This window comes from Loa loa, assembly GCF_000183805.2.
Source record: "Loa loa unplaced genomic scaffold supercont3.479, whole genome shotgun sequence".
Taxonomy (NCBI): Eukaryota; Metazoa; Nematoda; class Chromadorea; order Rhabditida; family Onchocercidae; genus Loa; species Loa loa.
Window position 1 is genome coordinate 4,167 of NW_018108659.1, and position 11,627 is coordinate 15,793.

At 34.6% G+C, this 11,627-nt stretch overlaps 2 protein-coding genes across 2 annotated transcripts; both read right to left on the bottom strand.

The window, feature by feature from the left end:
- Window positions 1–6,935: 6,935 nt before the first annotated feature.
- LOAG_08879 (hypothetical protein) lies at window positions 6,936–8,138 on the bottom strand (the record flags this gene model as incomplete). The annotated part of the gene is made up of 3 exons (XM_003144409.1): window positions 6,936–6,993; window positions 7,167–7,339; window positions 8,037–8,138. 3 exons carry the CDS (start codon window positions 8,136–8,138, stop codon window positions 6,936–6,938), a joined length of 333 nt encoding a protein of 110 aa, XP_003144457.1.
- Window positions 8,139–9,498: 1,360 nt separating this feature from the next.
- On the bottom strand, window positions 9,499–10,081 carry LOAG_08880 (hypothetical protein; the record flags this gene model as incomplete). Its single annotated transcript, XM_003144410.1, has 3 exons — window positions 9,499–9,728; window positions 9,874–9,961; window positions 10,037–10,081. 3 exons carry the CDS (start codon window positions 10,079–10,081, stop codon window positions 9,499–9,501), a joined length of 363 nt encoding a protein of 120 aa, XP_003144458.1.
- Window positions 10,082–11,627: the final 1,546 nt, after the last annotated feature.

Here is an 11,627-nt window from a genome sequence, read left to right on the forward strand (position 1 = left end):
ATTATTATTATTATTATTATTATTATTATTATTATTATTATTATTATTATTATTATTATTATTATTATTATTATTATTATTATTATTATTATTATTATTATTATTATTATTATTATTATTATTATTATTATTATTATTATTATTATTATTATTATTATTATTATTATTATTATTATTATTATTATTATTAATTATTATTATTACGATATATCAGATGGATCAAATAAGCCTCACATTTGCGCCCAATAAAATTACTTTTCATTATGCTAAAGGTTCTAATATCCTGTTTATTTGTTATGTGCATTCAATTAATAAGATTGAATGATCGGAATATTCTGATCAGACGACTGTTAGTCACATTAATACGTCATCATATAAATAAAAGTTTTCATTTCATTCCTTTCGTGTCACAAGGTTTACACGTATGCTCCAAAATTTCTACGTTATCACGCGTAACTTACGTGTTCTATTAGCAACAATTCCATAAAAAATTCTTTGAAATAATCGAAACAACCAGTAATGAGCTTTTTTTTCGATAGATTCTTCGGCTTTTTTCAATAAAAGCGAAAGATATCAATTGCATTGTGATATCAGAGAAAAGAGAAAGAATAGTTCTCATTTCGATATCATTGAAGTGTTAGCGCAAATGCTTCCTTAACATATATAGTCAATCGATTATTGCTTTTACTAAACTTCGTCCACAATCATAGTTTTCATTTCATCAGTAGTATATAGTACCGGATTATCATGAAAGTAGTAATTCTATGGTGATCGGGATAAATGTGTTATTTTGAAGAGATACTGATCACTGCGACATCACTAAGTACTACAAAATTGCGATAGGGATGGTACTGGTTTGCTAAATATCTCTGTTTAATGTTGGGCATATTTGAAATGATCACAGGTAAGTTATCATTTAATCATTTACACAGAGATAATTTTATGTTGGCTTATATTTGTCAAGTCTTGATCAGTTAACTTGTCCCATTTTTTTCCAAAAGATTATGATCGAATTAGATGAAAAATGAAATAACATCAATAGGCTCTTAGCGATCATTATTTGGCTTGTCCCATTGTCCTTTCTTTATCCATTCATCCAAAACGATCATCGTTTTATCATTTCAATATCAAATTTTCCACTGTTATTCATGGTTCTATCAAAGCTTGATAGTAATATCATTTATCATTTAAACTAAAAAGTCTTCTTTACAAAGTGCACATTGGAAATGATAAGCAGGAAAAAGGCATGGTTAGAGTGACAAGCACTTATGAGTGATTGCCTACTATCATCATCATACCTATGATCATCACGATTATCACACTAATAATGACTACCGTTATCACTACATTTATTAGTATAAGCATGAATGTGATAATACTCTCTTTCTAGCCAGAAGAGATGTTGGGTAGTATTTAAGCAGCAAAACTCTTTCATATTTGTGTGTTTTTGGTATATTTTTGTTTTGTTCATTTCTTACTGATTATTACACTGAATTTTACCGCCCCAACAAATTTTTGTGATTTATTTTCAAACTTCAAAGAAATTTAGGATTAAAACTGGATTTGAGTTTGCCAGATGATTAGCCCGTAATAAATAAATGAGAAACGAAGCATAAAGCACAAAATCTGGTAGACAAACTGTTCATGGATTTAATTACTCATAGAATGGAACTTTTAGATTAAAATCTTAGAATTAATTTCGCCCTTTTCATAATTCTTCGATTACTAACATTTAACTTCAATATTGGGTTGAAGTTGAAATCAATGTTATGAGAGAGGTTATTTTTAATAAAGCTGTAATAGACGTGAAGGTTAATCAATTAGTCAATTTCTACAAAAATTGTGCAACTTCAACCATTTTTAGTAAACCCAATCTTTTTTCTTTCTCCTCTTTGCTCAAGGCTTCACTGAGGTAAATCAGTATTTGAATTTTTTATTGATTCAGATTGTATTTTTTCTCGAGTTAACTTTTTTTAGGACTCGAGAATCTGTTCTCAACCCTTTCATCCCTTGAATTTGCAACATTTTGCTATGTTATTAATTTAACAACTAATTGCATTGTTCTTCTATTCGTTAGAGATATTATTGTATAATTTGATCTTTTCTCGTCAAAAACACCATCTATTCACAAATTCGACTAGTCTTATAAATCTTGAAAGAAAATCATGAAAGTTCCAGCAAATTTTTAAGAAGGATGTTTGAAAAAGGAAAAAAAAAATTCTCGGAATTGGAAAACTCGTTTTGCAATTTTGTCGACGACTCTGCTCGTTGTCATTGTCATCCCGATGTCCCATCCTGTATTAACGCTTTGTGTCAATGAGTGGGTTAGAGGAACTGAAAGTGGAGGAAGAGTGGAGTGTTAGTTGGAAAGAAGGGTAAGGGCAAAAGTCCGGAGGTGACTGTCATTGTCAGTGTCACGCATTGGACAATTACGCCATCATGCATAATGCATAGAGGGATGGAAAGACAAAAAAAACCAAATTTTGTGTTTCGTTTTAGAACAGCATCAGCAAAAAATTTAAGCGTTTCTGTTGATTTCATTAAGGATTTTCATTCCAAATGATTAGCTTATCGCCTTCCTTTCGAACTAATGATATTACATTATCATATCATTTCATTAATGACATTATTTCTAATTACTCGACTGAAAGATCAATTAGGACCATTGATCAGATGATCACTGATCGGATGATCTTAATCTTCAATGAAACTTGGACTTCATTCACATGCTTGTTACAATACAATCCATAATAACCTCATTTATTAATCTACTTATTATAGGGTTTAGGGTCAAAGTTCACTTCATTAATAAATGAGGTTGACGTATCAATCTCATGCAAAATGTAACATTTAGAAGTATACCGTTATTATTTGTTAATGAAGTGATCACATGATAAATGGGTTAAAATTTGAATTACACGTTTTTCGATCACGTTCATACGACGTTGTACGATTTGCGCAATGCAAATGCAAATTATTAAAAGTCATTGGTTTCATGGATGAATGAGTAAAGTTGAATTTGGTCATGGATATGAAACGGTTATTTGTCATGTTTAAAATTTCCGGATCCGATTTCATCTATGATAATATCTTCCGGTACTGAAATCACTTCCCTCATTCGTATTAACTTTTTAATTCATAATGCATTTATCAATAATTTTTATTGCTTTAATGCAATTATTGGCTTCTTTTGATGCTTCAAAAAGTTCTTCACTTCTTCAACGACTGGTTATTTAACTTCAGCTCTACCGATCATTTCTTTCTTGCTACCTCTTTTTTCTTTAATTTTCTCATACCAATCATTCGCCTCTTTTATATCTTCACCATTTCATACACACCTATCCATCCATCTTTCATAAGTTTGTTCTTTTTTTCCTTTTTCCTTCTTCTTTTTTTTTTTTGTGGTCGTTCAAAGCAGAAAAAGCTATTTCAAATTAGGTGGCAGGTATCTTCTAACATCACCATAACTGTCTGATTCCAAGTAGCAAGCAATAATTTGTAACGAACAACTTCAAAACCTGTGTTCCTGTTCAATTGCACACACACACACACACACATATATATATGTATATATATATATATATATACAAACACACATACAAATACATACATGGACATGGACACATACATGTTTTTGGTTGACAAGCGATTCAATGTCCAAATTTTCCACAACTAATTTTGAATTAACTGTTAACCTTTTCCTTATCATTCAAATTCTTCTCATTCTTGTTATTTCATTTAATTTAAATCTCTTTATCTAGCAAAAGGTCAACTGCATTACCTCTTCCCTAAGTGAAATTCCTATTGCAATGTACTGTTAAACTGAGGAATAACAAGTATATCACTAAAGTAATGTTAATGAAACAATTCTTCAGTTCATCCATTCTTTGGCAATACTTGATCTCTGATCCATTGCTAAATTAATTAATCCATTTTGCATATTTTAACCATTCATTCAATAAATCATATAACAATAAAACGGTGATGAAAAGCGAATTGTCTACATATCGTCTTTTTTTTCAATAGATTGGTCAGTTCGTGTCCACTTCATAATGGACACTTTTGAGCAGTTGTGCAACGAATTAACTTCGTTAAATTTGCTGTGAATGATTTTTTTTTTGAAATAGAATTTAAATAAGCTTACAAAATTTTTGTGAGTATTATCTTTAATCTCTAAAAATGGGACAATTTCACATGAAGTACGGACCCTATTACATTTCCAATCAAATCGAACCAAATAACTCTGTGATACAACAGTTTCAAGAGTAACAAACAGCTAAGGTAAACACAATCTCTATCTTCATTTTGTACTTTTATATTATTTGTCCAACATTGTATCCTTTTCCATCCAAACACATACATACACACACACACACACACACACACATACACACACATACACACACATACATACGCAAACATACACAAACATACATATACACAGAGAGAGTCAATGTCAAGGAACAGAAAACAATAATATCGCATGACACCTCATTTTCCTTCTCTTCTTTTCCATTTTCATAATATTACCCCATAACCTTTAGCTCGCTATCACCATATCTGGTCTTAATACACTGATAAGCATACTTTATGATAACAATTAATTGATTCTGATTTAGATAGTTACCGATTTTGGTATATATATCGTATAGAAGTATGTATCCGAATTATTGTCTTACAGAAATTGTATCAATTGTCAGACTGTTTAAAGAATAGATGGAAACGATTCTGAAAACTTAAACTTTCTTGGTTTTCTTTGCTCATTTATTGTGAAGTGTATACAAAGTAACTTTTAGGATTAAAATTATAAAATCTAAGTCTACAAAAAGTGTAACATAGACAAATAGATGGATGGATATTGTGTTAGTATTGAAAACTAGTATAACTCTCTGATAGGAGGTTGGGAAAGAGAAGAAGTTGATGGGTAGTGGGATTGGAAGACCGGAAATTTTAGGATTTGATGATGATGGGTTGTACAAATGAGAGTGTTCTCGATGAGACACCAGAGGTTTTTGCATGCAGGAAAATGTGCAGATGTCCGGATGAATGCCCATTTGACAAACATTGAGCAATAGGAAAAAAAAAAACGATTATAGAGGTGGAAATTTTTGAAAGCGCGAAAACGATCCAACTGAAATGGTCCGCCCGTCCGTTCTTCCGTTCTTCAAGAGCATTTGGATCCAAAATTGAGCAGAAGCTGTAGAACTATGTAAACAAAAAAGTTAAATGCAATAAGCGCATATGTAGGCATTCATCCATCCATCCATCCATTCATTCATTCATTATACCTCTCTGAGTTGTGTCGTAATGCGTTAAAAAAAAAAAGAAAAAAAAAACTTCCTTATTCAAAGCTTTATTGTCCCTTTTCTCCTCCCCTATATACTGTCAATTTTTCCGGAATTTTGAACTTCATTTCGCCCACAATTCATTAATTAATCCATCAAGTAATTAACCAATCTTCTCTCATTACCTATGACAAAATTGCATTCGGTATTCTCATTTAACTGTACCGAAGACATAGATGATAGAAGCAAATATCGTCAGGCATTCTCAATAGTAATAGAGAAGCCCAAAGTTGAGTAATTCTATCATGTCCTCCTATTCTTTGTCAACTTCATCCTATCAATGTTCTCTTTGTCATTTCTTAGAAGCATTGGTACAATACGATAGTTGGTTACAATAGCATAGCTATATTTCAACCGGTATTTTACAGAGATCATTGCAATATATGAACTCCACTAAATTCTAAGCTGCCATTCGAATGCGAGCTCCTCTCAAAACACTGTTTATGTTCCACTAGAACATTTTTGGATGGTTGGTTATGCGGTCACCTGGGAATTAATGGATTTTTTGGCGCTGTTGTCTTCTCAAAAACATATTAAAAGCTATTTGTCTTGAAGTGGGAATATAGCTTTCTCCTCCTGTGCATTGTGAAAAATTCCAAATTGTGTTTTAACTGATGTCATAGTAAATTGATTAGTTGTCAAATAAACCTTAACTTTCTTATCCATCCATTTCTGAATATGGCATCATTTGTTAATGATTTTTATTGTGACATTCTGTTTGAGAATTTTTATTTTCTTTTCGCTGTAAAATGCTGCACTTTGAGCAAGAGGATCATTCAACTTGGAAGGTTAAAGGTCAGTCTTGTCAGCAATTCTCTAATTCTCACTTGGCAGTGGTGATGCTTTACTATCGGCTGAGGGTAAATTGGATAATTGCTCCATACTGAAGACATCTTTGCATATGAAATAAAAGGATGAATTATGGGATAATTGCTTTATTTCGTGAAACAAATAAGTTCAACTGTCAAACTAAATATGGAATTATACGAGAAAGTTATAGTATTTCATTCACCTTCTTGATTTTATTAGGCATAGATTTTAACGCTTTCCTTAATGCTTGATGATCAGGTTTAGGTTTAGGATCTTGATGCTTAAAAAAAGAGATCACTTTGACTCTGAATAACACCTTCCAATGTGCCAACTTATAGAAAGCTTATAGAAATCCCCATATGCTTATTGTAGGTAATTATTACAAGGCGCATCCGTCGTTGGGCCGTTAATTCGTGTGCTATGTCATACTAAAATACTGCACAATGAATAATTTCTAGAAACTCCTTGAAATTTCGTTCATTTTTAGTGGAAATGTTGAAAATCAAATGGTAGTTAATTCAGTGACATCACTCATTATCTTTTTCACCTGAGATTTTCAATGCAAGCTAGACCGGTGCTATATATACATGCCAAAAACATGGGGGTATCTGGAGATCAGATGGCCACTATCCACGCATGAATGCCATTCCATTTTCTTCGTAACCTAGCTTTTTTATCAGTGATGAAGATGTAAAATATTGAAAGAAGGATCATTGAATAACCTTATAATTATCTGATATCATAATGTCTTATCAGAATCACTATTACAATTAGCGTCTCCTAACTATTCATCCACAGCATATCCTGATGGATTTCTGTTACATATGCGAAATGTCCACTAGAATATATTATGAAGAATGGTCGCTAACTTCTTTAAGAAGTCGGGAATCAGTCTGATATCCTTTTCCACTCGATGCTGACAATTAATTGATCATCATAATGATTAAAATTGTGATGATTCCTAGTTCGATACTCTCAAGTTACTTTTTGGTTGCTTATCTCCTCACGTACGTTAATGAATTTGTACGTATCCCCTCATGTACGTCGATGAATGACAGCGACCGTCCAACAGATGAAAAGATTTCTTTCGTCCCATAAAAAACATTCACTATACTCTGTTCATTTGACTTTTTAAAATTGTATACTACTTCCAACGTGAATTCCTCGTTCTGCAGACGCTTTCTCTGTGATTCAGGTCAACGTTTCCTATCGTTTCTGCTTCATTCCTTTTAGTTCATCCATTAAATCATGGATAATTAAATTATTTTCTTCATTAACAAGCCAAATTTTGCCAAACTTGGACTAAAATGATTCACGTGTACTTTTTTTAACGACGTAATAAAATAGGTAGAAGAGTTACGTGTACGTATCACTCACTGTATTTATCAAAATAATACACCAAAGACCAACTGAGTGGTATCAACCGATCATTACCATGAACTTTGGCGCTAAGCAGTCACAATCGCCACACAAACGGACACAGACAAAGACATATATATATATATATATACGCACATGCAGTAGAGCCAGCTAGAAGTGTGTATGTGTATAGATGTTCCTGCTTTGGATTGTAGATGGGAAGATAAGTTGATCGGACATTTCCCGGTGTTTTCTCTGAAAAGATTACTTCCTGAAGAATATCAAAGACAGTCGACTTCTACTCTATCCGAAGATCTCTCAATCATGTGTTCAGATCCATACAGTCTTAAAGCAATTACTACATTTACTTCGTCATTCAGTGAGACGCATAATTACGTTATACTGAAATACATCACAAGAATAGACTCGTAATTATGTTCAGAGACATTCACGTGTGATGTTTATTAACTAATAATGTCATATAAACCAAAATAGTTTGTTGTTTAAAGCTTCCCTAGATACATCTCTCAATTCTTCTTTTTCTTCTTCCACAACAATGCCATCATCTCTCTTCTTTCTTGCTGTGTCCAAATGTCGTGATGTCATTGTCATTAGCAGCGGCATCTACATCAGCGCATTTAAAAAGCTATGTGAAGCCGATAGATGGATGGATAGATGGACAAACAAACAAACAAGGAAACGAGCAAAACAGGAAATATGCAATAAATGATGAGGGAGAAAAGCTATGATAAACAAGCGGAGATGGGATTGAGCCAGCCAACCGCCCATCCCTCCTATGTTAAGTGCTCATTGCTTGAAGCTAGTAGTAGTAGTAGTATTATCTCTAATTGTCAACAAGTCATGATGTTGCTTGATGTCGACAAGTGACGACGACGGTAGGCAAGCTAGTTATTTTGGGTAAATGGGGAGGGAAGGAGAGGGGGGGGGGGATGTGGAGGGCAGGAGGGTGGTGAGAAGAAAGGTTCCTGCTATTATAATCATTGAAAGAGGAGTAGGTAGGTAAGGGAGCTGTTGTCGTGAAGCACCACTGGTAGTTGCAGCTTTACTACGGGCTAATCTTTGAGCGGTTTTAGCATATTTGAAACATTATGTTGTAGTGGGAAGCAAAGGACAAGACGATTGATAAGCCGTAATGAACAATGTTGCGGGCGGTAATTGAACGAAAAAGATGGCAAGTAGAAAAAAGTGATAGGTAATGGGTAGTGAAAATATTTCATCGAAACCTCGATAAACCGGGATTCAATTACGAGTACTCCCAGGTTACTTGTTAATTGTTTCCGTTCATCCTCTTATTGCTATTATTTTACCAGTACTATAACTATTCTCACTACTCTACACCCTTACTAATAAATTATGTATCTCTGCTCTCATTTTCCATTATCATTAAAATCACCTTATCATTATTACTACTATCAGTCCTTAATTATATGTTAGACATTTTCATTTCCAACCCGAAACACATGCAGCATTTTCACCATTTTCGATAACCTCCTGTTCATTTCTCTCATCTTTGATGCTTTTCCATCTCTAAAATTTCGTATATATTTTGATTCGTTTTTAATTAATTACTTCATAAGCACCAATAGTTACAACATCAACAAGTGTTTCATTATGAGAAAGAAATATTATGTCAAATAGAGTGACGTAAAATTAAATTAAACCAATTAAACTGACATGATAAAGACCGAAATGATCACTTCTTTTTTTCCCCCTTAGGCACTTGAAAAAAAACTTATCCATTGATTAGTATCGTAATATAATGTTATGTAAATATATCATCCTCATCTTGATAATAGCCTGGCAAACTGTAATCCTTTCTTTTAGTTAAGTGAATAATATGAATCATGAGTTGCACCATATTTATGGTAGGCAGATACCGGTAGTGCGGCTATAGCTATGTGCATGTGGCAGTAATGGCGCAATGGTGGCAATAGCAGTAGCAATAGGAGCGGTATTGCGTAAGTTAGAGCAGTATAAGTGCAACAAGAATTATGATGGCATAGCAGCTGAGGACATCATCACCATCATTATCATCATTACTACTATCATTATCATCATCGTTATCACCATCATTATTATCATCATCATCATTATCATCATTATTATCGTCTTCGTTATCATCATCATCATCATCATCAACATTCAGAGGCATGGAAGGGTAGGTAATGCAGCAAGTTTGAGTTTTTCTTTGCACTTAAAAATGGAGTGACCGTTGGTTTCTTGAGGGAAGTGCAGTCTTCTTGGTCTAATTCAGACCTGATACAGCCTTAGCCTCTTCCTTTTCTTCATTCCTTCTTCCCTTTTCTTCCTCTTCTCTCCCCGACTCTCCCCCGCCTACTTGTCAGTTGCACTTTTTGATGATTAGCAGCAGCAACACCACCACCACCACCACCACTACCATTGCCACCACCACAAATGATTTTTCCCTGATGATCGAGGGAGACCTCTTAGGGAGGGGGATGGAGGCTATGGGCAGTCACAGCTGGCCACATCACACTCACCAGTTCCCTCATACACATTTCGAATACTTCCTCCTTCAGTACCATTCATACTTTCTTTCTCGAATACTTTTGTTATTTCAGTGCTATGGTAAATTACCGCCTCATATATCATTAATAGCTATGTGAGAGTTGGGATATGTCCTTCAGAGGAGTCTTAGACAGGTTCAAAGGACACTGTCACATCACATTCAATAGAAAAGCGGTGAAGGGGGAGGTGAATTTGTGTAGCACACGCAAACAAGAAACAATTCAAAACATGATACGATTATGAAATAACTTTAGCTAGACATGTGATACGCTTACATATGCAATTCAACCTTTGCCATCCTTGTTACATTATTTTCCCATTGTTTCTTCTGTACAAACGTTTATTTAAAAGAAGCTCATTTATCGACTTTAATTAGAGATTCGATACTTTGATTTTATTCAGGGTGTGCAGTATGTTTGTCACAAATGCTGTTGCTTCTTATCCAGGTTACGGTATGTCAATCCCATTGAGAACTTGTTGAAGCAGTGTCGCGTTAAAATGAGATAACGTTACCTTTCTTCCCGATATACCATAACCTCATTCCATCCAATAAGAGAAAGTTTATTTGAAGTGGTGATGCGGGGGAATGGAGACAAGAAGAGAGTAACAGCAACTTTCTGAATATCCTCTCCCACGTCTCCCGCCCCTCCTCTATCTCATCTGCAACTACATGTTGGTTGGGTCAACCTATTACAACAACCAGTCGTTGCGTAATAATTGTTTCCCTTCCCTTTCATTGCAGCAGCAACGGCGGCGGTAACAGAAACAGCCAATGCCTCTCTCTCTCTTCAATAACAACAAACATAACAACAACAATGACACACACTGATTCCATCAGGACCGCTCTTCTATCTCCCATTGACAATGAGGACGACCTCCACTCGGGGGAGGGAAGGAGAGAGGGGGAGGGGGGGGGGGGGGAGGACAAGAATCGGATGTTGCTGAAAAAAAAACTGGTTCTGGTTCAGGGTGTTGGGTAGCTTGTAGACACTGTCTCCTTCAAATAGCCAACCTTTCTGCACTCCCTTATCCGTGCATTATTAACATAACCGGCCATTCCATCCTTTTCAGCCAGTCTCGCTCTTCTATTTCCCTTTCCATTTCCCTTTCCCTTTCAATCTTTCCTACACACACTATTCTCGTCTTTTCTCATTCTTTGTAATAGATGAGGTCGGGTTGAGCCAAGCTAGCCTTGGGCCTTCCTCTTGGCTATTCCCTTTCCTTCTTGCAGGGGATAAAAATGCACTTTCCCATAGTAAGCGATTAAAAAGCCGACCTTTTAGACATAATTGCTCGCTGTGTATGCTACATATACAGGTTTCTCCATAAAAATTGGTATAATTGCAATTTTTGAGATGCAGGAAAAGCAATGGGTAAGGAAAAGGAGCGCAGCGCGGGTCTGTGACACCCACACACACACACACACACACATATATATATATATACATATATAAATATATGCACACACATACATGCAAATATACATACATACATGCACACACATACATTCATGCACACACACACACACACACACACACACACACACACACACACACACACACA